General features: G+C 45.2%; 1 protein-coding gene across 3 annotated transcripts in view; it reads right to left on the bottom strand.

Annotated features, from left to right (window-relative positions):
- Nucleotides 1–8577: 8577 nt before the first annotated feature.
- Nucleotides 8578–26349, bottom strand: part of LOC129715025 (microcephalin-like) — an 83800-nt gene continuing 66028 nt past the window's right edge. For 2 of the 3 annotated variants that reach the window (XM_055664847.1, XM_055664849.1), the window contains 2 exons: nt 20722–20959; nt 8578–8780 (listed from right to left, as the gene is read on the bottom strand). In XM_055664847.1, coding sequence (XP_055520822.1) covers nt 8728–8780; nt 20722–20959 — 291 coding nt within the window. In that variant the 3' untranslated portion in view covers nt 8578–8727. Of the gene's footprint in view, nt 8781–20721; nt 20960–23092; nt 25553–26349 lie in introns of those variants that run through there. The other variant, XM_055664848.1, reaches the window with a different exon arrangement.

Raw genomic sequence — 26349 nt, forward strand, 5'->3', positions numbered from 1 at the left:
ATCATCTCTTAGGGCAGCGCAATGGCACAGCTGCCCAGTGAGATAAGTACACCTCTGGCTTCCCTCAGTTCTGCTGCAGTCAACGAGTCACAGATACAGTGAATGATACAGCATGGAAACAGGCCCTTCAGCCCAACTTGCCCATGCCGGCCAATGTCCCAGCTACACAGGTCCCACTTGTCTGTGTTTGGTCCATATCCCTCCAAACCTGTTCTATCCATGTAGCTGCCTAAATGTTTCTTAAATGTTGGGCTAGTCCCAGCCTCAACTACTTCCTCTGACAGCTTGTTCCATACACCCACCACCCTTTGTGTGAAAAAGATACCCTTTAGATTCCTATTAAATCCTTTCCCCTTCACCGTAAACCAATGTCCTCTGATCCTAGATTCACCTACTCTGGGGAAGAATGTGTATCTACCGATCTATTCCTCTCATGATTTTATACACCTCTATAAGATCACTCCTCATCCTCCTGCACTCCAAATAATAGAGGCCCAGCCCACTCAACCTCTCCCTATAGCTCAGACCCTCCAGTCCTCGCAACATCCTCGTAGTCCATGCCTTCCAGTGCATGAAAGGGGCTTTGCTTGATAGTCATTCAGCCTGTTGTACCTGGCAGTTCTATACGATACAGGAGTTGTTCTTCTCCTCTGTCCCTGCAGCTTCCAATGGTGCCGCTGTTGGTGTCCCGCCTGGCTCCTGCCCTCATCAACGTGTTACCGCCCCTAAAGCAGATGGCTTCCCGGCACTCGGACCTGTGACAGGACCCAACCCTTTGCTGCACCTGTCCAGCACATCAGCTGTGGGTTCAGTACGCCATCTCACCCCAAGAAACCACCAATCTCAGCAGGACAGGCAGCATCTCTGGAAAGAAGGAATGGATGACGTTTCTGGACCAGGCCCTTCTCAGTCTTGATCCCGAAACTTTACCCATTCCTTCTATCCAGAGATGCTGCCTGTCCCGTTGAGTTACTCTGGCATTTTGTGTCTATCTTCGGTGTAAACCAACATCTGCAGATCCTTGCTACTCAACCCACCTAACTCCCTCAATTTAAGGGCCTGTCCCACTGTACGAGGTAATTCAAGAGTTCTCCCGAGTTTCCCCTGATTTGAACTCGGAGAATTGCGGTAATATACGGTAACTGGACATTTGAATTTCCCTGAGGGGATCAATAAAGTATTTATTATTATTATTATTATTATTATTATTATAGCCGCTTGTAGGTACTCGGGGCTCTCCTAGACATTCTTCAACATGTTGAAAAAATTTCACGAGCTGACCGCATTTCCTGAGTGCCTGCCGTTAGCCGCTAAGAGACGTCCCGAGCTCCGACGTACCTTCTACTTACATTCTCCGTACTTACCACGAGTTTGATTTTGTTTTTTTAACTCAGGAGAGCTCTTGGGTAAACTCGTATAAAGGGACAGGCCCTTTAGGCTTCAATAACACCCAAGATTAAGGGAAAACAAGCACAATATTGGTAAAGCATCCCCTGAATGCAGAAGACAAAGTTAATTTTACTTTTACTGCACCTCTGTGCTGCCCCATGCACTCTCACCCAAAGAAACCACCAAACTCCCTCAAGTTAGCTTTCAGTAACACGCAAAACCAATCATGAATAAGTATCCTCTAAATGCAGAAGACAAAATAAACTACATTGCACCTTTGAAATCTTTTCCTGTGTACACAGTTCACTCATCTGATCTATTTCAACAACAAGCTCATCCTCCTGCACTGTTGGTGAATTGCCCTCATTGGCACATTAGTCTGGTTCAGTTTGACTTGATTCCATTTATATAAAGTATTATCTGGCCTGATTCGATAGCACGCAAGACAAAGCTTCTCACTTTACCCTCGGTACATGTGTTTAGTTTAGTTTAGTTCAGTTTAGATGTACAGCACCAGTGTAGAATAGAATAGTGTAAGGCTGGCCGGAGGGTTTGTTTCATGCTGTATCTCTAAACAAAACTAGAACTATGTATGGAAACATGCCTTCTGGCCCACCAAGTCCACACAGACCGTTAACTAGCCTTTCGCACTAGTTCTATGCTATCCTGTTTGCCTCCATTCCCTGCACACAAAGGGCAATTTTACAGAGGGCCAATTAACCTTCAAAGCCACACGTTTAGTTTCAAGATGCAGCACTGAAACAGACCCTTCAGCCCACTGAGTTCACGCACACCATCGATCATCTGTTCACAGTAGTTCCCACTTTCTCAGCTGCTCCCTACAGACCTTACAGAGGGCCAATTATATGCAAACCTGCACTTCTTGGGAATGTGGGAGGAAACCGGAGCATCCAGGGAAAACCCACATGATCAATTATTGTCACGTGTACCGAGTTACAGTGAAAAGCTTTTGTTGTGTGCTATCCAGTCAGCGGAAAGACAATACATGATTACAATCGAGCCATTCACAGTGTACAGATACATGATAAGGGAATGGCTTTTAGTACAAGGCAAAGCCAGTAACATCTGATCAAAGATAGTCCGAGGGTCACCAATGAGGTAGATAGTAGTTCTGCACTGCTCTCTGGTTGTGATAGGATGTTTCAGTTGCCTGATAACAGCTGGGAAGAAACTGTCCCTGAATCCAGTGGTGTGCGTTTTCACACTTCTGTACCTTTTGCCTGATGGGAAAGGGGATCAGAGGGAGAGGCCAGGGTGCGATTGGTCCTTGATTATGCTGCTGGCCCTGCCGAGGCAGCGTGAGGTATAAATTGAGTTAATAGAAGAACAGAGAGAATGTGCAAACTCCACACAGACAGCACCCGATGTCAGCTCTACGAGCTGTGCCACTGTGCCAGATAATAATTAACCTATACCTTCATTTTTCATAATCAAAGACTAATTATTTACTCAAAATGGTAAACTTTATTTATTTACAGTGGATCATCGTCAACTTACCGATAAAGAGAACTCTTTGCAAATGAGCCGAGACCCGCGAACAGAATGGGGTGGAAGGCGAGGACAAGGAGGACTGTGTCCTTGTTGTCCCCCTTGTACTCACCTTCCACCCCATCAGCCGTCGCATACAGCATATAATCCTCCAACACTTACACCACCTCCAATGGGATCCCACTATTGGCCGCATCTTCCCATCTCCACCCCTTTCTGCTGAGACCGTTCCCTCCGCAACTCCCTGGTCAACTTATCCATTCCCACCCAAACCATCCCCTTCCCAGGTACTTTCCCCTGCAACCACAGGAGATGCAACACCTGTCCCTTTACCTCCCCCCTCGACTCCATCCATGGATCCCGACAGTCTTTCCAGGCGAGGCACAGGTTCACTTGCACCTCCTCCAACCTCATCTGCTGTATCCGCTGTTCCAGGTATCAACCTCGGCGAGACCAAGCGCAGGCTCGGCGATCGTTTTGCTGAACACCTCCGCTCAGTCCATCTTAACCTACCTGATCTCCCAGTTGCTCAGCACTTTAACTCCCCCTCCCATTCCCAATCTGACTTTTCTGTCCTGGGCCTCCTCCATTGTCAGAGTGGGACCCAGAGCAAATTGGAGGAACAGCACCTCATATTTTGCTTGGGTAGCTTACACCCCAGCGGTATGAAGATTGACTTCTCTAACTTCAATAGCCCTAGCTTTCCTTCTCTCTCTATCCCCTCCCTCTTCCCCTTCTCCCACCAGTCATACTGTCTCCGACTACATTCCATCTCTGTCCCGCTCCCTCCCCTGACATCAATCTGAAGAAGGGTCTCGACCCGAAACGTCACCCATTCCTTCTCTCCAGAGATGCTGGCTGTCCCTGAGTTACTCCAGCATTTTGTGTCTACCTTCAATACCTTACTGAACTGTATGCTTAAAAAAGACATTTCACTGTACGTCTGTACATCTGTACAAGTGATAACCATAAGTTCAGAAATTGTGGGAGCAGAATTCGGCCTATCAGGTCAACTCCGCCATTCAATCATGGCTGATCTATCTCTCCCTCCTAACCCCATTCTCCTCCCTTCTCCCCATAAACCTTGACACCCATGCTAATCAAGAATCTATCTATCTCTGTCTTAAAATATCTATTGACGACTTCCACAACCTTCTGTGGCAATTAGTTCCACAGATTCCCCACCCTCTGAAAGAAATTTCTCCACATCTCCTTCATAAAGATACGTCTGGTCCTATACTCTCCCACAAGTGGAAACGTCCTCTCCACATCCACTCTGTCCAGGCCTTTCAATATTCGATAATTTTCAATGATCATCCTTCTAAACTCCAGCGAGTACAGGTTATGTTAACCCACTATTCCTGGGATCATTCTCGTGAACCTCCTCAGGATCCGGTAGGCGGCGCGACCCTGGTCAGCAGCGGCCTCTGCAGCCCGTCTGCGTTTTTATTATTTTTTGTCTATGTTTATATGTAGTTTTTGTTATTTTATGTGGGGGTGTGTGTGGGGGGGTGGGGGTGGGGTGGGAGGGGGGTGGAAACTTTTAAATTTCTCCCTGCACGGGAGACCAGACCTTTTTTCGTCGGGTCTCAGTTGTCGTTGAGGCCGCAACGAGGAGCGGCCTCCAACAGGAAGAAGCCGGGGACTCAGGTGCCGACTCACCGTCAACGTCGCGGGGCTGGCCGAGTCCGGAGCGGGTGGAGCGGTGGAGGAGCGCTGCTGCTGCTGCAGCCCGACCGGAGAGTCGGAGGCTCCAACGGCAGGTCTGTGGACGGCGGCACCGGGAGCCCGCGGGTCCCTGGAGGGAGACCGCTTTTCAGGGCTCTCGCAACGGCGACTTCCCCCGCCCGAGTTGCGGGGTTGAAGAGCTCCTGGAGCGGGGCCTACATCACTGCCCCGCGCGGCTTGGAATGGCCACGGGACTCTGCGAACGCACGCCGGGGTCTCTAACATCAAGACCCGGTGTGCGACCTCGCACCACCCGGCGTGGCTTTAATGGCCGCGGGACAATCGCCATCGCCAGCCGGGGGCTTTGACTTTGACATCGGGGGGGAGAGAGTGCAGTGGAGAGATAAGTTTATTTGGCCTTCCATCACAGCTATGTGATGGATGTTTATGTAAAATGTAAATTATGTTGTGTCTGGGGTCTATTTGTGTGTAATGTATGGCTGCAGAAACGGCATTTCATTTGGACCTCCAGGGGTCCAAATGACAATTAAATAGACTATTGATTGACTATTGACAATGTCAACACATCCTTACTCAGATATGGGGCCCAAAACTGCACACAATGCTCCAAATGTGGTCTGACCCGTGCCTCAGCCCTCAACCCATCCCTGTTTTTGTATTCTAGCCCTCTCGAAATAAATGCATTTGCCTTCCTTAATAATTATTCCTTAATATTTAATAATAATAATAAAGAACCAATCCTCTGGACATTACAGCTGCATTGCTGCAGTTAAATGCGACGAGGGTGAATGAATTTCCCCCTAAGTTATTAAAGCAGTGATGCATAGAAGTTCACATTATAAATGCTTCAAGAACCTGCTGAATTAAAAACAGCTAACCAAATTGCAGTTTCTTTAATTGTACAGCACATCCCCACATCTCGTATTAATTAAAAGTGGGAATAGACCATTGAACCTCAGACAAGAATATTATTTTATGATGTGGTTATAATTTCAGTGAAAAGCAATCTGTTCCCTTTTCCCCAGATGACCGTCAAATTGGACGTAAATGGCTGGAATATTGTTTCTCTGGAGAAAATTACAGCAGACTTCAAGTTAAACCAAGGACGAGGATGAACAGACTAAAAAACAGTTTTTACCCCACTGCTATAAAAGCACTAAATGTAGCCGCCAAGGAACGCAGGGGCGATACATACTAAGGGACTGTGGTACACTGTGAAATCGACAGAAGGATGGAGGGTTGGGTGTTTATGCGTGCTATTTTCGTGATATTTATTTTAGTTGTTTATCTTTTAATATTTTACCTTGTATGTATCGTTAGCTTTTAGAAATGTTTGAATGGTGCACTGACTGGCTGACATTTTTAAATTTTGTTGTACATGGTTCATGTTACAATGACAATAAAGAAACTATTCTATTCTATTCTAAAAGTAATATCATTCAAATCTCTTGGATAAGTGGGTTGACCGGTATGGGAAGATAGATCATATGTGATAGGAGCAGAATTAGGCCATTCGGCCCATCAAGTCTACTCCGTCATTCTATCATGACTGGTCTTTCTTCCCCATTCTCCAATCTTCTCATAACCCCAGACGCCGAAATTGTTTTGGAGACAAGATCTTCCTCAGCTGCAGACCCATGGGCAAAGAGGCGAGGATGTCCATTGCATTGCTGCCTCATCCTTCCCCCTAGACACAGCTGCCCTGCTCCCCACCACAGGAGGGCAGGGACACACCTGAATGGAACCTCCATTTCCTTGTCTCATATTGCCCTGACATGTTGCCCATCAAGAGTTCTCAGTGTGTATGAGGTCAGAAAACTGCCTCTTCCCTTCCATTATCCTGGAGAGAAGCAAAGTTGTAAATAAGGGTGGCACTGTAGCGCAGCCTTACATGCGAAGAGACCCAGGTTAGATCCTGCCTGCAGGTGCTTTCTGTACGTAGTTTGTATGTTCTCCCGATGAAACTCCAAAGACATGAAGGTTTGTAGATTTAGTTTAGTTTAGATATACTGTGCGGAAACTGGACCTCCAGCCCATCATGACTGCGCCAACCAGCGACACCCCGTACACCAGCACTATCCCACACGCTGGGGATAATCTACAATTTTGCCAAAGCCAATTAACGTACAAACCTGTACATCTTTGGAGTGTGGGAGGGAACCCACGCGGTCACAGGGAGACTCCATACAGACAACACCCGTAGTCAGGATCGAACCCGTGTCTCTGGCGCTGTAAGGCAGCAACTCTACCGCTACACCACCATTCCACCTATGTGCCGACTAGTGATCACGCCGTACACTAGTACTATCCAACAAACTAGGAATAATTTACACAACCAATTAACCAACAAACCTGTACGTCTCTAGAGTATGGGAGGAAGCCAGAGCACCCGGAGTTAGCCGAAACAATTTTTTTTTCGTCCAACACAAATTATGGTCTCGTTTCGCCGAACACCTCCGCTCGGTCCGCAATAACCAAGCTGACCTCCCTGTGGCTCAGCACTTCAACTCCCCCTCCCACTCCGTCTCCGAACAGCACCTCATATTCCGTTTGGGGAGTCTGCACCCCGGGGGCATGAACATCGAATTCTCCCAATTTTGTTAGTCCTTGCTGTCTCCTCCCCCTCCTCAGCTCCCCTGCTGTCTCCTCCCATCCCCCAGCCTTCGGGCTACTCCTCCTTTTCCCTTTCTTGTCCCCACCCACCCCCGCCCCCGATCAGTCTGAAGAAGGGTTTCGGCCCGAAACGTTGCCTATTTCCTTCGCTCCATAGATGCTGCTGCACCCGCTGAGTTTCTCCAGCTTTTTTGTGTAACCTTCGATTCTCCGGCATCTGCAGTTCCCTCTTAAACACAAATTATGGTCTGCCTACTACTGGTTTTAGTGGTTGGTTATTATCCAATTTATTCTACACCGCACATCACAACCTTCTCTTCGAGTTGTAAAATATTGTGCGTGTTACTCGCATAGAAAATCTCCTGTAATCCTTTGAGCAGTATAACTTCAATGTCCACAGATTGCTAAATGTTAATGAGTGCTGCACAATGGCACAGCTGGTACAGCCGCTGCCTCACAGCGCTGGAGACCTGGGTTCAATCCTGACCTCGGGCATTGACTGTGTGGAATTTGGACACTCTCCCTGTGACCGCATGAGCTTCCTCCAGGTGCTCTGGTTTCCTCCCACATCCCAAATCCGTGCGGGTTTGTAGGTTAATTGGCCTCTATCAACAAAAATTATCCCCAATGTGTGAGAGTGGATGTGAAAGTGGGATAACATCGAACTAGTGTGAACGGGTGATCAGTGTGGACTCAATGGTCCGGAGGGCCTGTTTCCAAGCTGTATCTCTAAACTAAAACTAAAATAAACATAATTTACTCAAGGCAAATGTTTAGTTTAGTTTAGAAATAGTGTGGAAACTGGCCCTTCCATCCACTGATCACTGAACAGTAATCACCCTGTACACAAGTTCTAACCTACACTCCAGGGACAACTTTACCAAAGCCAATTAAACTACAACCCTGCATCTCCTTGGAATGTGGGAGGAAAACCCAGGCACCCAGAGAAAGTCTATGCAGTCAGCATGGATCAGTTAACAATGATCCATTCAACATTTCCCTTGAGCTCCGTCCCCTTTGATCTCATTTTCACACCTTACCCCTCCATATCTCTAGTCTCCCTCTCCCCTGATGCTCAGTCTGAAGACCTGAAACGTCACCAATTCCTTCCTGCATCCAGTGATGCAGTCTGTCCCTCTGAGTTACTCCAGCATTTTTTGAAAATAATTTTCTACTTTGTCATGGAAATCTACGAATAATCTCTTTACTTTGTTCCACAGTTGTACATTAATATATATTAATTGTAATGTATTCGCCCGTTATCTAAATTATCTTATTAAAGTGAAAGGAGAGTGAAAGCACCAATGTACAAATTAATTTCCAATATTACGGACTGTACTTTCTAGAACATTGTAAAAAGCACGCTGACAACTTGGAAACTTTTAACAAATTTATTAAAAAATTAATTTTATAAAACCTGGAAGTCATCATTTTTCAGAGATACAATTTACTTACAAACCAGCTTTTGTACAAAAGCAAATATACCATGCAAGGGAAGGAGGAGACATCTTCAGATGTAGCTTTCATCTATTCCAGAGTGTAGTTGTCAGGGGAGCAGACTTCATGTTTAGTAATGCTATCTAGAAGAGGAAAAGGAATGGAGAACCAATTAACGTCTTGTTTTAATAGAGTTGAAGAGAAGCACAGTGCAGACTGGACCCTTCGGCCCACCGTGTCTGTGCCGCCCATTTTTACATTTACCAAGCCAATTAACCTACAAACCTGTCCGTCTTTATAGTGTGGGAGGAAACCGAAGATCTTGGAGACAACCCACGCAGATCACGGGGAGAACGTACGGGATCGAACTTGGGACTCCGGCGCTGCGTTCGCTGTAAGGCAGCAACTCTACCGCTGCGCCACCGTGACCGGTCGACCAGGCAGCGCGTTCCAGGCTCCAATCACTCCATGTGTGAAAGGAATTCTCACCAAAGAGCATATCTAATCCTCTCACCTTATCCCAAAGCCCTCTTGTTGTAAATGTAATGACAAGGTCACCTGCGAGGTCACTAAAATAAGCTTTGCCTTCCTGGAGACATCCAAGACCAGCTCAGTGTTGATAGGATACATAACTCACGCAATTATGATCCCAAGGAGGATAGCTAGTTTGACTTATTTAAATGATTGGAGCAGAATCGGCCTTTCAGCCCATCAAGTCTACTTCGCCATTCAATCATGATTGATCTATCTTTCCCTCCTAACCCCATTCTCTTATGGGCTTTCTCCCCATAACCCCTGATACCCGTACTAAAGAATCTATCTATCTCTACAGTGAAAAATATCCACTGACTTGGCCTCCACAGCCTTCTGTGGCAATGAATTCCACAGATTCACCACCCTCTGACTAAAGAAATTCCTCCTCGTCTCCTTATTTTTAAGGTGGAGATTGACAGATTCTTGATTAGTAAGGGTATCAGGGATTATGGGGAGGAGGCAGGAGAATGGGGTTGAGAGGGAAAGAGCCATGATTGAATGGCGGAGTAGACTTGATTGGCCAAATGGCCTAATTCTGCTCCTTTGCGTCTGTTTCTCCGACTCTCTCTATGATTCTATGAACCGAAACATTAACCCCCAATCTCTCCCCACAGATGCTGTCCAACCTAGTGAGTGTTTTCAACAATTTTCATGTTCATAAGGTATAGGAGCAGAATTAGGCCACTCGGCCCATCAAACTGTTAATCTCCGCCGTAAAAATATCCATCGACGGCCTCCACAGCCTTCTGTGGCAATTAATTCCATAGATTCACAACCCTCCGACTACAGAAAGTTCTGACTTTGTTTGGCTTAATCCTGCATCAGGCAGCCAAAGGTCACGAAAATCATTCATGCAACAACCTTAGGCATCTCATAAGTTCATAGGTTCATAAGGCATCGGAACAGAATTGGGCCATTCGGCCCATCAAGTCCACTCTGCTAAACCAGGAAGCTATAGGCTAGTTAGCCTAACAGCAGTGAAAAAATAATTGAAAACTACTTTCAGGTACAAAATAACTTGAATCTGGAAAGCTACCAAGGAGAACAGGAGTGATGAAAGGAAAATAGTGTCTGACCAATTGAATTAACTTCTTCAATTGAGATATAATGGACCAAGGTAGTTCATAAGAGCAGAATTAGGCCATTCAGCCCATCGAGTCAACTCTGCCATTCAATCATGTCTGATCTATCTTTCCCTCTCAACCCAATTCTCCAGCCTTCTCCCCATAACACCCTTACCAATCAAGAACCTATCAATGTGAACTTTAAAAATACTCAATGACTTGGCCTTCACAGCCTTCTGTGCACAATACAGGCATTCAGGTAGTGTAAGGAAACAATTGCTGTCTCTTCTGTCTTGCTGTCTTCTATTCTTTTACTCCTATACAAAGCCTCTTCCCCGCTTAGTGCATTAACAATACAACTGTGAGCAAGTAGGAAAAATTACTTTCCAATTTATGCTTTTTTTCAAATTGGTGTGCATAAATAACTCGCTTAAATCAATTAATTTAATTACTCTTCAGTAACTTGCTTTCATGTATTATTCATTCAAATGGCAATTTTCCCGTAAAACAATATATAGTTACAGTAATAACCATTTTTATGTCTTGAACCAAACCCATAGATTTCACACAATGGCAGCTGTATTTCTTGAAGGCTTCAGAGCCCGAAACAGGCCCTCCAGCCCAACCTGTCTGTGTCGACCAAGACACCACATTAACACCAGTCCCACCTGTTTGCGTTTGACCCACAATTTCTCTGAACTTTTCCCATCCATGTACCTGCCTCAACTACCTCCACTGGCACCTCGTTCCATTCATCCATTCTGTGTGGGAAAATTTGTTCTTCAGGTTCCTATTAAATCTTTCCCCTCGCAGCTTAAACCGATGGCCTCTGGTTCAAGATTCCCCAACTCTGGGCAAAATACTCTCTCTTGATCTTACACAACTTTATAAGATCACCCCTCATTGCCCGGCACTCCAATGGTTGGTGCTAAGAAAGACAATGTCGAAATACAATAAGACATGAAACAAATTTCAGAGAACATTTACAAGGATGTGTCAAGGACTCAAGGGCCTGAGCTTGTGAACGCTTGGGCAGGTGAAAACTTTATTTCTCGGAGCGCAGGAGGCTGAAGAGTGATGGAATAGAGGTGCATAGAATCATGAGGGGAATAGATAGGGTGAATGCAGAGAAGCTTTTATCCAGGGAGGGCAGAGGAATCAAGAACCAGAGAATATAGGTTTAAGGTGAGACACAGTGGCACCATGGTAGAGTTGCTGCCTTACGGCGGCAGTGACCCGGGTTCGATCCAGACTACTGGTGCTGTCTGCATGGAGTTTGTACGGATAGAAGTCAGAGGACACATGCTGAAACAGGCATCAGGCAGGAAAAGGCTCCCTCGGGTATAGTTTCCAGAGTTGGAAACAGAAGGTAATATGCTGAGGAGTGATGTAGGGGGGAGGCCTCTGGGTGGGTTTGTGATTGTGGGTGTGGGCAAACATCGGATACAGCTCGAACAACGACTAAAGTGAACATTAATCCTCGAGGTGTAATCAGTACTGCTGGAAAGGATTCAGTGTCTTAGTGTAGTTTAATTTAGAGATATAGCATGGAAACGGGCCCTTTGGCCCACCAAGTCCATGCCGACCAACGATCCCCGCACATTTATCCTACACACACCAGGGAGTATTTACAATTTATACCAAGCCAATTAACCTACAAACCTGTACATCTTTGGAGAGTGGGAGGAAACCGAAGCACCCGGAGAAAACCCCGCTGTTTGTGGGGAGAATGTACAAACTTCTTACAGACAGTACCTGGGTTCAGGATCGATCCCAGGTCTCTGGCACTGTAAGGCAGCAGCTCTACTGCTGCGCCACCCTGACTCCGTGCCGTCATTTGATATTAGCAGGGAAAACAGAAAGGGAAATAAATTAAAACAATAAACATAGAAATAACACACCCCTCTCCTCCCCCCTTCCTCCATCCTTGTCGTTTAACCAGTTCACCATATTGTAATCACCACAGAGGGTTGTGAATCTGTGGAATTCTCTGCCTCGGAAGGCAGTGGAGGCCAATTCTCTGTATGCTTTCAAGAGAGAGTTGGATAGAGCTCTTAAAGATAGCAGAGTCAGGGGATGTGGGGAAGAGGCAGGAATGGGGTACTTGGTGTGGATGATCAGCCATGATCACAGTGAATGGCGGTGCTGGCTCGAAGGACCGAATGGCCTACTCCTGCACCTATTGTCTATTGTAACCCTCTTGAGATCACATCTTCCCTGGCCGACAACGGACCTACCAGAGTACTACCTTGCCTGAGATCATTCATTGCCGGCCCTGGTTTGTCCTGGTCTTTTCTCATCTCCAGCTCTTCATCCCACCTCCCACCCCCTACTTTCAGTCTGAAGAAGGGTCCCGACCCGAAACATCACCCATCCTTTTTCTCCAGAAATGCTGCCTGACCCGTTGAGTTACTCCAGCACTTTGTGCCCATCTTCTCTTAAACAAACGCAGGGTAGGGAAATCAAGAACCAGAAGCGATAGGTTTAAGATGAGAGGGGAAATTTAATAGGAACCTGGGGGGGGGGCAGCTTTTCCTCTCAGAGGGTGGTGTGGATACTGAATGAACTGCCAGAGGAGGTAGGAGAGGGAGGTACAACAACAACATTTAAAAGACACCGACAGGTACATGGAGAGGAAAGGTTTAGAAGGATATGGACCAAATGCAGGCAAATGGCACTCTCTTAGATTGGACATGGACGAGTTGGGCAGAAAGGCCTGTTTCGTGCTCTATGACTATTATCTTCACTGGAAACACAAGGCCTGCAGTTCTTTGATTTTACATAGAAATAACAATGCGCTGCAGGGGCAAGATTGAGGGATGGCATAAAATGCTGGAGCAGTAGGCGGCACAGTGTTAGACTAGCTGCCTTACAGTGCCATGGAACTCGGGTTCGATCCTGACTATGGGTGCTGTCTGTACGGAGTTATGCTCTGGTTTCCACCTACTCTCCAACAACATACACATTTGTAGGTTAATTGGCTTTGTTTAGTTTAATATTGTCACAGTGAACAGCTCTTGTTTGCGTGATATCCTGTTAAAGAAAAGACTAGACATGATTGCAATCAAGCCGTTCATAGTCTCTAAACTAAACGGGTCAGGGCAGCATCTCTGGAGAGCATGGATAGGTGATATTTTGGTCCCGACTAAAAACGTCATCTATCTATGCTCTCCAGAGATGCTGCCCTGACCTGCTGAGATACTCCAGCACTTTGTATCCTGAATATATGTGGCGACCATGAGATCAGAAATAAGAGAAATGGGAAAAGAAACAACTTCATTTCTAAACAGCAAGAATGTAATGTATGGTTCTCAATGAATCAATTTTCCTTGAGTTGAAAGGTACTGGGAGGATTTTTACCTTGTTGAGTGATTCTCTTTAACAGCAATCCAGAAAGTATTGGATAAGCAAATGTGCTGGCAGATTTTTGAAGAAATGTAACTAAAATGAAATATGATTTTCTGCTGTGGAATTTCAATTCACAAGCACAGGCCGGACAAGTTGAGAAATATTTCTGATGTGCATGATGGAGAACTTGGATGGATAAACATGTCTCCAATCCAACGGGAAAGCAAGCACTTTTGGAGGAACAGCACTTCATACCTCACTTGGACAGCTTACAACCCAGCGGTATGAACGTTGATATCTCCAATTTCAAGTAACTCCCATATTCCCTCCCTTTCCCTCCCCCTCCACCCCATTGTCAACAATGGGCCATTATAGGTTCCTGAGGTTATTTGTTGCCGACCCTGATTTGTTCTGGCCTTTACTCGCCTCCAGTTTATCCCTCCCCCCAACCTCTACTTTCAGTATGAAGATGGGTTTCGACCCAAAACATTACCTATTCTTTTTCTCCAGAGATGCTGCCTGATCCACTGAGTTACTCCAGCATTTTATATCTATTGTGTGTATTAAGTGAGATTGCTTGATAGATACAGCATGGAAACAGGCCCTTCAGCTCGCCGAACAGTAAACATGTCAGATTTTACGTCAGATTTTAAGTAAATCGACTCTCACCGGGGCACTACCTGGGGCGCGCAGCATTCTGGGTAATTACCACCGCCATTGCTAGCTTGTTTCCGATGTAAACGTCAGTGATCGTACAGTGTTGTGCAAATCACAAAGTTCCTTGATTACACGAGAGACTGAGTACAGAATTGTTTACCTAAGTGCGAGTTAACATAAGTCGCCTAGTGCGTAAAGCGGTGAGTGTTCTTACTCGAGAAATACATGGTGCTAAACCAGGAAGCTATAGGCTAGTTAGCCTAACAGCAGTGAAAAACCATGTTCAGCTACAAAATAACTTTAATCTGGAAAGCTACCAAGGAGAACTGGAGTATTGAAAGAAAAAGTGGCTGGCCAATTGAATGGACTTTCGATTGAGATAATGAACCAAGCTAGTTCATATGTCATAGGAGCAGAATTAGGCCATTTGGCTCATCAAATCTACTCCGCCATTCAATCATGGCTGATCTATCCTTCCGTCTCAACCCAATTCTCCGGCCTTCTCCCCATAATCCCTGACACCCGTACTAATCAAGAATCCGTCAGCCTCCGCCTTAAGAATACACATGGACGGCCTCCACAGGCATCTGTGGTAATGAATTCCACACTTTCACCATCCTCTAGCAAAATAAATGCCTCCTCATCTCCTTTCTAAAGGTGCGCCCTTGCATTCTGAGGCTGTGCCCTCTGGTCTTACACTCTCCCACACTGTACTGCAGGATTGGGTTACATGGACTTTTAGATGGCGCTGGTGTACTGCCATACAAATAGATTATTAACCAGGAAGTCTGTAAAGAAATTGGCCTCTGAATATAAAACTGTATCACTGCCATTAAACCCATTGGTGGATGAGAAAGGATGTCACAGAATCGGATTCATACAGTTGGATAACAGGTCCCTCGGCCCAACTCGTCCGTGACCCGTTTAAGCTGCCCCTTCCAAGCCGAGTGATACTTTGCAATGATGACCTCTGTACATGAGTTATGGATTTATGACAATCCTTCAGATTTCATTCACAACTTACACTTGGGCTGGGGGGGCAAGCATTTTAATGTCTGAAAATGAGACAAAGGTTGGCAGAGTGGATGATGACGTGGATGGTCACTGACTTCATGACATCTCAAAGAGAGTAATCAATGAGAAGCAAATGGAGTTCAACTTTGAGAAGATTTCATGTTGGACTTTGGGAGGGTTTTGGAGACGGTGGTACAGGAGTCTGAAAACCTGGTCTGACCACCTGGTTCAATAATAACTTCTTGAACCAGTTTACACGACACCTCAACTATGAACTTCTGTGGACTTTGGCGTTGGTTGCACTAAAGGGCCTGTCCCACTTGGGCGTCACTCAGGTGGCGAGCGAGGATTTTGACAATCCCAAAATCCGGGGGCGCCGCGCGATACCACACGTCACTGCCTAGGCCACCACGCGCCATGCACGCGTAATACACGGCATGCGCGTGTTACGACGCACGCGTCGTGCTTCGTGACGTATAAACGATGTCGCGTAAATGACGCCCAAGGCCGTTAAGGACTTGGGGTTTATGTTCCAGTTTATGTTTACTATTGTCACTTGTACCAAGGTACTGTAAAAAGCTATGTTTTCATATAAAATCAGATCAGATTTAGACTTTAGAGATACAGTGTCCTTCGGTGCATGCAGCCCGCACCAATCAATGATCACCTCGTACACTAACACTATCCTAAACACTAGGGACAATTTACAATTTTTACCAAAGCCAATTAACTGACAAAATTGTACATCTTTGGAGTGTGGGAAGAAACTGGTGCACCCAGAGGAAACCCACGCAGTCACGGAGAACGCACAAACTCCGTACAGACAGCACCTATACTCAGATTCAAACCTGCGTCTCTGGCGCTTCAAGGCAGCAGCTCTACCGCTACGCCACTGAGGAAGGGTTTCGGCCCGGAACGATGCCTATTTCCTTCGCTCCATAGATGCTGCTGCACACGCTGAGTTTCTCCAGCATTTTTGTGTATCCACTATTAGTAGTTATGCCTTTAGCTGCATCTAAACTTGCAGTAATTCCCTCCCAGGAAACGTTCACCCCTGTCTTTTTACGCCACTCATAATTCCACCATGTAATACATCTTGGAAATGATTCTTAGTCCCCAGTACTTCACTAGATCCAGAGCCGTAAGTGCCTGATTGTGCCTTGTTTTTCCACAGCAGTGATATCACACAAATGCAAGCTGCCATTGCGAATATTAATTAGAGCTTAGATTAAGAGAGCCCACTAATTTGTGAAACGGTCAAACTATTTTCATCAATTTCATGTAAGAGAACAGAGAACAGATTAGAACATTTATGTTCAGTTTTAGTTTAATTTAGTTTAGTTTCGAGATACAGCATGGAAACAAGCCCTTCGCCGATCAATTTCTAGGGACAATTTACAGAAACCAATTAACCTACAAACCTGCACATCTTTGGAGTGTGGGAGGAAACCGGAGCACCCAGAGAAAACCCACGCGATCACAGGGAGAATGTACAAACTCCCTACAGACAGCACCTGTAGTCAGGAACTAACTTGGGTCTCTGGCACTGCGAGGCAGCAACGGCACCGCTGTGCCACAGCAATATAAAATGTCCTTCAAAAATGGTGGTAGGAATTTCCTCATCAGTAATTTTTTAATAATGGAAACGCATGAATAATCAACGGCCCGAATGGCTCCACGTTGTAAAGTTTTATGATCTAATTCATTTAGAATTTGCTTTCACGATTAATCATGAGATGTCCCTGTAAAAACATAAATTGCTTCGTTGTTTTGGTTGCAATAACATTTGTAATTTTCGATTAAACATGAAATGTAAAACCTTTTGACACTGAATGCACTCGGCGATGAGTGAGTTCCATGACTGGGTCACTGGAGGTGACTTGTAAAGCAGATTCAAAATAGGAATTTTGTCCAAAACCATATACTGAGTTGGATGATCTGCCATGATCATATCAAATGGCGGTGCAGGCTCGAAGGGCCGAATGGCCGAATGGCATACTCCTGCACCTATTTTCTATGTTTCTATATATTTCTAAAATTGAAAACACGAAAAACTTTGCCTGTGGGTGGATGGGTCAAGGGGCACTTCTCACAACATCAGTCAAAAAAATGTTCATGCTGTTTTGCACTTTATAATTGCTTTATTAATCGTTAAAGAAATGTTTTGGGCCATAGTTTCACATGATCTTTTTACGGTCCACATCACCCCAGCTCACGCACAGTAAAATGCACCACTTCACAAGAATTTTGACAAAAAGCGTTGGAAGAAAACATATGGCCCTCTTTTCCCACATTCCCATCCTCTTTGGGGATTGATGCATGTCTACGTACATCACAGTAAAGAGGTAGAGTTGTTGCCTACAGCGCCAGAGACTCAAGTTCAATCCTGACCTTGGGTGCGGTCTGTATAGAGTTTGTGTCAGAGTGAGGTTGCATTCTGAATTGGTAATCTATATTACAAAAAGTCTGATCTTGACCACTTCTTGGTGTTCTGTATATTGATTTTAGAAAAAACACTGCCACTTATGGCTGTGATTTTTGGCCATCTTAATCGGAGTTCCCCTCCGCTGCGCAGGACAAGAGGATTTTTCCCATCGATGAAAAATAAAAGAGATATTAGTGTTTAAAAAATGTTGAGATTCTCTCTCCTGAAGGCCCCTTACAGAGGGCCTATAAAACCCGGAAGTGTTGAGTGCCTCAGTCAGTCTCTGCAAGATGGGGGAGCGAGATGATTCAATATGATCATGGCTGATCATCCAACTCAGTATCCCATCCCTGCCTTCTCTCCATACCCCCTTATCCCTTTAGCCACAAGGGCCCCATCTAACTCCCTCTTAAATATAGCCAATAAACTGGCCTCAACTACCTTCTGTGGCAGAGAATTCCACAGATTCACCACTCTCTGTGTAAAAAATGATTTTCTCATCTCAGTCCTAAAAGACTTCCCTCTTATCCTTAAACTGTGACCCCTAGTTCTGGACTTCCCCAACATCGGGAATAATCTTCCTGCATCTAACCTGTCCAACCCTTTAAGAATTTTGTAAGTTTCTATAAGATCCCCTCAATCTTCTAAATTCTAGCGAGTACAAGCCGAGTCTATTCAGTCTTTCTTCATTTGAAAGTCCTGCCATCCCAGGAATCAGTCTGGCGAACCTCCTCTGTACTCCCTCTATGGCAAGAATGTCTTTCCTCAGATTAGGAGACCAAAACTGTACGCAATACTCCAGGTGTGGTCTCACCAAGACCCTGTACAACTGCAGTACAACCTCCCTGCTCTTATACTCAAATCCTTTTGCTATGAATGCTAACATACCATTTGCTTTCTTCACTGCCTGCTGCACCTGCATGCCTACTTTCAATGACTGGTGTACCATGACACCCAGGTCTCGTTGCATCTCCCCTTTTCCTAATCGGCCACCATTCAGATAATAGTCTACTTTCCTGTTTTTGCCACCAAAGTGGATAACCTCACATTTATCCACATTATACTGCATCTGCCATGCATTTGCCCACTCACCCAACCTATCCAAGTCACCTTGCAGCCTCCTAGCATCCTCCTCACAGCTAACACTGCCCCCCAGCTTTGTGTCATCCGCAAACATTGGAGATGTTGTATTCCATTCCCTCATTCAGATCATTAATATATATTATAAATAGCTGGGGTCCCTGCACTGAGCTTGCGGTACCCCACTAGTCACTGCCTGCCATTCTGAAAAGGACCCATTTTTTCCGGAGGCTACATTTGAATGGCTGCACATAATCACTGGATATGCAAAAAAAAGTCACACTGAACAGCATTCATATCTCTGCATAGAGATATGTTCATGTCTGAATCCAGAGTATCTACTTACTGGACCTGTACAACACATAAGTCTACAATTACCCCCCACCCCTCCTGTATCAACCCATAACCTGCCAGGCTTTGTCCTGCCCCTCCTCTCTTTCAGATTTCCCCCTCACCCTCCCACTATCAGTCAGTTGGATCCCAACTCAAAACGTCAACCCCGCCCCCTCATCCCTGCAACCATCACTCCTCTACCCTCCCCTTCACCGACATTCCTAAACAATTTGCACCTCGTCAATCCTCCGGCTTCACAATTTGCAACTTTCCAATCCTTTTGTGTCACATTTTGTGTGTTCAACTCTGGTCTTTGTCCAGCCATCTGCCTATCAACCCCCCCTATGCCTATGACCTAATGTAATAAAACGAAACGGCACATACTGGTTTATACCAAAGATAGACACAAGAGGAAATGGATAGGTGACAGGTGTCTGAAGAAGCCTGACCCGAAACACCACCCTATCCATGTTCTCAAGCCATGCTTTGCCCTCTTCCCCCCCCCCACCCCCCCACCACCCTGCAATTGGTGCTGACCGGAAATGCACCTATCCATGTTCTTCATAGATGATGCCTGACCCGCTGAGTTACTACAGCATTTGTGTGTCTATCTTTGGTATCAATCAGCATTTGCCGTTCCTTTGTTTTTCATTTCTGAGATATATTAACATCACTGCCACATCACCAATTTAAGAGAAAAGAAACACCACCGTACTTTCAGGGCACCTCGACACACTAAGTGCAACCTGGAGAATAAATGATAAAGAAACTAGTCTCAACGTGCTGGACTAACACTGTTATCCTGTGCATAAGAACAGGAGAAATTTTACAAAGAAGGCTATTCTTCCCAACCACCTCGTCATCTATCGCAGATCGACAACACGTTGCAAGATTTCCAGAGATGTACTGAGATTCAGTGGAAAGCTATTGTTGCGTGCTAACCAGTCAGCAGAAAAACAATACATGATTACAATCAAGCCGTCCACAGTGTTGATACAGTGTAAAGGGAATAACGTTTAGTGCAAGTGGCGGCACGGTGGTGCAGTGGTAGAATTGCTGCCTTACAGCGCCAGAAACAAGGGTTACATCTGGACTACGGGTGCTGTCTGTTTGGAGTTTGTACATTCTCCCTGTGACCGCGTGGCTTTTGTCCATGTGCTCCGGTTTCCTCCCACACTCTAAAGACATGCAGGTGTATCGATTAATTGGCTTTGATAAAGATTGTAAATTGTCCCGTGTGTGCAGCATAGTGCTAGTGTAGGGGGGGGGAGAATAGTTGTTCGGCGCAGACTTGGTGGACCGAAGGGACTGTTTTCGCGCTGTATCTATAAACTACATAAAATACAGTAAAGTCTTATTAAAGATAGTCTAAGGGTCTCCTGTGAGATAGATAGTAGCTCAGGACTGCTTTCTGGTTGTTGGTGGGATGGTTCAGTTGCCTGATAACAAATGGGAAGATGGAGAATAAATATGAGAGGAACCAGATTGAACGTGCTGAACCATCACTGCTAACCTTTGCATAATAACAGGAGAAATATTATAAAGAGGACTATTCTTCCCAACCACCTCTCCTCATCCATCACTGATCTATATCACATTGCAGGCTTTCCAGAGATACAAGACACTTACCCAGGATCCAGTTTTCAGACAAGTGTTGGTTCCCCGCAGGCCTCCTTCCCTTGTACTGTCCGATACAAATTCCAGTTCTCCGGAGCGTCTTGCACACCTGTCCCCCACATAACAGCACAAGCTTCTCCAGTGCCAGAGCAGGTGGCTTGCTTTGAGGTGAAATGAAGATCAATGGTTGATTCACAAATAAATCCTGCAGGTAGGGTTCTTTTGTTGACTGCCTCTCAAATCTGCAGATCTGCTCAAGAAAAGAAAAGAATAATACTAAGAATCTCCGCTGTGCAATATTAGTCACGATAGTGGCATTTAAGAGACTTTTGGATAAGCATATGGTTATGCGGGGAATGGAGGCATATGGTGCCATGATTTGGTGCAGGCAGATAAGATCTGGTCTTTGAATATAGAACAGTACAGCACAGGAACGGGCCCTTCGACCCACAATGCTTGTGCTGAACATGATGTCAAGCTTTTCGACTTTAGAGATACAGTGTGGATAAAGGCCCTCCAGCCCACCGAGTCCGTGCCGACCGATGATCACACAAACACCATCCTAGCACACTTGGACAATTTACAATTTTACTGAAACCAATTCACCAACAAACCTGTACTTCTTCGGGGTGTGGGAGAAAACCAAAGCACCCGGAGAAAACCCATGCAGTCACAGGGAACACCGCGAGGGAGAACGTACAAACTCCATGCAGACGGCACCTGTAGTCAGCATCGGACCCAATCTCTGGCGCTTTGCCGCCCAAAATTGATTACATCTGCCTGCACTTGCTCAATATCCCTCTATCCCCTGCAATTCCATGTGCCTATGTAAAAGCCTCTTAAATGAATCTGAATCTTTGAATCTGAATCATATCTGCCTCCACCACCATCCCTGGTCTGCCTCCACCACCATCCCTGGTCTGGGCATCATATTCGGCACAGACATTGTTCTATGTTCCATGTAATATTAAAATTAATTGAAGATGAATTTCTGTTAAGTTCATTTGAATTTACAGAAGGTATAAATGCAGAACTGTTTTGCAAAATGTAGCTAAGTGGATGAAATATGACAATTGTCTCTGAATGTCTTGCTTTTGCAATTACCAGAAGAATCCTTACGTAATTCTTACGCTTTGCTATGTCACACAATAACTTTGGATTGTTTTCCATCACAGTGTGGGAGAGCTGGTTTAGTGTGTGTAGGATAGAGAAACGGTAAGGTAATGTAATATTCAGGGCGACACTGTTGTGCAGCAGTAGAGTTGCTGCCTTACAGTGCCAGAGACCCGGGTTCGATCCTGACTATGGGTGCAGTCGGTACGGAGTTTGCATGTTCTCTCTTTGGCCGTGTGGATTTTCTCTGGGTTTCTCCCACGCTCCAAAGAGGTTTGCAGGTTAATTGGCTTCTGTAAATTGTCCCTCGTGTATAGGATAGTGCTAGTGTACGGGGTGATCGCCGGTGGGCCCCGGGGCCTGTTTTTACGCTGTATCTCTAAAGTCTAAAATAAAGTGCGGGATAGAGAAACTGTAAGATTATCTTTGCCAAAGACATTATTTTGGCAAAGCCTTAGCAAATTTTGTTTGTACGTTTGCTTCGAATGTAACCATGGCAAAATACGGGACAAATCTGGGCATTAATTTTCGCCAGTCCTAATTGCCGAGGATTTTAATTTCGGCAGTGGGTAGCTTTAGTGCAGATGGGTGTCGCACTCTCCCTGTAGTAGTTGGAACCTGTTTTCCAGGAGTGAAGCCACGCTGACGATGGATAGCAGTGCAAAGTCAGAGGGTGGTGAATCTGTGGAATTCATTGCCGCAGGCATTGTGGAGGACAAATCATTGGGTATTTTTAAGGCGGAGATTGACAGATTGTCAGGGGTTATGGGGCGAAGGCATGAGAATGGGGTTGAGAGGGATAGATCATGCATGATTGAATGGTGGAGTAGATTTGATGGGCCGATTGGCCAAATTCTGCTCCTGGAACTTATGAAAGCTCAGAAACACGTGAATAAGGGGGCTCACACACAAACAGCTCAGTAACCTTTCAACACTATATACCTGTTTGCAAATAAAAAAGTATTCCGTTTTCGTTTTAGAGATACACCGCAGAAACAGGCCTTTTGGTCCACCAAGTCTGTGCCAACCAGCAATCACCCATATACAAGCTCTATCCTACACACTAGAGACAATTTGCAATTTTACCTCAGCCAATTAACCTACAAATCTGGATGTCTTTGGGATGTGGGAGGAAACTGGAACATCCAGAGAAAACCCACGCAGTCACAGGTAGAGCTACAAACTTTGCAGTCAGCACCCTAGCCCCGGGTTGAATCCAGAGACCAGGGTTTGATACTGACTTTGGGTGCTGTCTGTACGGAGTTTGTACGTTCTCCTTGTAACATGCATGAGTTTTCTCAAGGATCTCCGGTTAATTGGCTTCTGTAAATTGTCCCTCCCAAGTGTGTAAGATAGGACTAGTATACGGGGTGATCGTTGGTCAGCGCAGATTCGGTGGGCCAAAGCGCCTGTTTTCCACGCTGTATCTCTAAACTACTCTAATCACTCCTTGTAGCAAATACCTCCTAATCCAGGCAGCATTCTGGTAAAACCTAATAGTCATGAATCCAGTTGGTCTTTGTGAAGGAAGGGACTGCAGATACTCATTTAAACCGTAGACCAAAAAGCTGGAGTAATTCAGCAGGACAGGCAGCATCTCTAGAGAGAAGGAATGGTGACATTTCTTCTCGACCTGAAACGTCACCCATTCCTTCTCCCCAGGGATGCTGCCTGACCCGCTGAGTTACTCCAGCGTTTTGTGTCCATCTTTGGTCTTAGATTATGATGGTGACTGTACAGGGCAAATGATCAGTTTTCTACCAAGCAGAATGTAATCGTCCAATGTGGTGAACTGCACTAAATCCGCATACTTTAGTTTTTCTTTTCCTTTCCTGGTGATGAAGGGGATGAAGACTTGGATATGTACGTGCATAAATATGCATGGAACGGACAGATATGACTTAAATGCAGGCAGATAAAGTTTGGCCTTGGTAGCAGAATTGCCACAGACACTGAGCGAAATGGCCTGCTGGAGTTTCCTCCCACATTCCAACAATGTGCAGGTTCAATCCTGACTTCGGGTGCCGTATGCGTCGATTTTCCACGTTCTCCTGTGGTTTCCTTCCCCATCTGAATAGGTTAATTGGCCTCTAAAATTGCCCATAATGTTTAGGGAGTGGATGTGAAAGTGGGATAATATGAAACTAGAATGGACGAGCGATCGATAGTCGGCGTGGACTAGGTGAGCCTGTTTCTATGCTGTATCTCTAAACATCTGGTGCTGTTAATAATCAAGAGCTCAGATGTTGCTAAAACTATTGGAATAATTGATAATGTTTACATTTTAGACTTTAGAGATACAGCGTGGAAACACAATGCAATTGCCCACTGAATCTGCACAGACCCGCTACTTCTGTCTTGACCACTAGGAACTATTTACAATTTACAGAGGCCAATTAACCTACAATCCGGTATGTCTTTGTGGTGTGGGAAGAAACCGGAGCACCTGGAGAAAACCCACACGGTCACAGGGAGAATATTACTGATGATCTAATAGACCTGCTTCGTAATATGATAATTGCTTATGCAAACTGTTCCAAACGTTACGGTACGGTTTTAATTCCTGACAAGCATTGGATTCAAACGTGCTGGCTTCTTGCCTCAGATTGCATAAAATTCATGTTAGAATTTGCATGGCTTGATTGCCATCGTTTTTCAGGGGAAGGAGAAAAGAGGGTGGCATGGTGGCGCAGCGGTAGAACCACAAGAGATGCAACACCTGTCCCTATACCTCATCCATCGACTCTATCCAAGGACCCCGATGTCCATTCAGGTGAGGCAGAGGTTCACTTACACCTCCTCCATCCTCATCTACTGTACTCCTGTTCCAGGTGTGGACTCCTATATATCGGCAAGACCAAGCGCAGGCTCGCTAAACACCTCTGCTCAGTCCGCTTCGGCCTACTTGTTAATCTAGTTAATCACTTTTACTCCTCCTCTCATTCTGACCTGGGCCTCCTCCACTGTCAGAGTGAGGCCCAATGCAAATTGGAGGAATAGCACCTCATATTTCGCTTGAGTTGCTCACAACTCAGTGGTTTGAGTATTGACTTCTCTAATCAAGTAACCCTTGCTTTCCCTCTCTTTACATCCCTCCCCCATCCTGGTTCTCCAACTAGTTTCATTGATTTAATTTTACTGATTGGATGCCTTGTTGTTACCTTTCCCTCAGCTAACAATGATCCATTCTACATTTTCCTTGAGCTTCGTCCCCTTTAATCATTCGTTTTCACACCTTATCCTTCCATATCTCTCTCTCTCTCACCCCTAACTCTGTCTGAAGAAAGGTCTTGAATCGAAATGTCACCCATTCATTCTTTCCAGCGATGCTGTTTGTCCAATTCAGTTACACCAGCATTGTGCCAATCTTTTTCAGTTTCGTTTATTATTGCCACGTGTACCGAGGTACAGTGAAAAGCTTTTTTGTTGCGTGCTATGCAGCCAGCACAAATACTATACATGATGACAATCAAGCTGTCCACAGTGTACAGATACAGGATAAAGGGCACATTTAGTGCAAAATAAAGTTCAGTAAAGTCCAATTAAAGATAGTTCGAAGGTCTCCAACGAGGTAGTTGGTCAGGACTGCTTTCTAGTTGGTCATAGGTAGGTTCAGTTGCCTGATAACAGCTGGGAAGAAACTGTCCCTGAATCTAGAGGTGTGTGTTTTCACACTTCTGTACTTCTTGCCTGAAGTGAGAATGACCAGGGTGAGACATGTCCTTGATTTCTAATAGGCAAACAAAAAAAAGTTAAATATATTTTAAAAATCAATATTAGTGCAAAACAAAACATAAGCCCGAAGTCCCTAGTGCAACTGAGACAGTTCCTAGTTTGAAGTTTAGTTGGTGGTTGAAGTGTTCAAGAGCCTAATGGTTGTTGGGAAGGAGCTGCTTCTGAACCTGGAGCTGGTTAGTTTTCAAGCTCCTGCATTTTCTTCCCAATGGCAGGAGTGAAATGAGAGTGTGGTTAGGATGGCGTGGTTCTCTGATGATGCTGGATCCCTTGATTGGTGGGAAGGCCAGTACCCTTGATGGACTGGGCAGATTCCCCCTCTTCTTTGTAATCTCCTTCATTAATGGGCATTCAAGTTGCCAAACCAGTCTGTGATGCAACCAGTCAATATACAATTTGGCCTTTATTAAAATCTGACAATGTGCACTTTAACCACGAGATTTATGCACACATGCAGCTTCCAGTAAGAAGAAAAGCTGCCTTTGGAGAATACACAGAATAAACACCATTTTAAGTACCTGCACACAATTGCTTAAGCGAATCTCCATTTCATCACACTTTAAATCCCAGTAAACCCCACAATTACAATTCAGATAGCGCATAAAAAGCATAAAATTGCATGGGATCAAAGGCTGTGAGCCGACTGGATTCAATGTTTAAGAAGAAACTGCAAATGCTGAAAAATCAAAGGTAGACAAAAATGTTGGAAAAACTCAGCGGGTGAGGCAGCATCCATGGAGTGAAGGAAATAGGCAACGTTTCGGGCCAAAACCCTTCCTCAGACTGGATTCA

The sequence above is a fragment of the Leucoraja erinacea genome, chromosome 47 (assembly GCF_028641065.1).
Source record: "Leucoraja erinacea ecotype New England chromosome 47, Leri_hhj_1, whole genome shotgun sequence".
Taxonomy (NCBI): Eukaryota; Metazoa; Chordata; class Chondrichthyes; order Rajiformes; family Rajidae; genus Leucoraja; species Leucoraja erinaceus.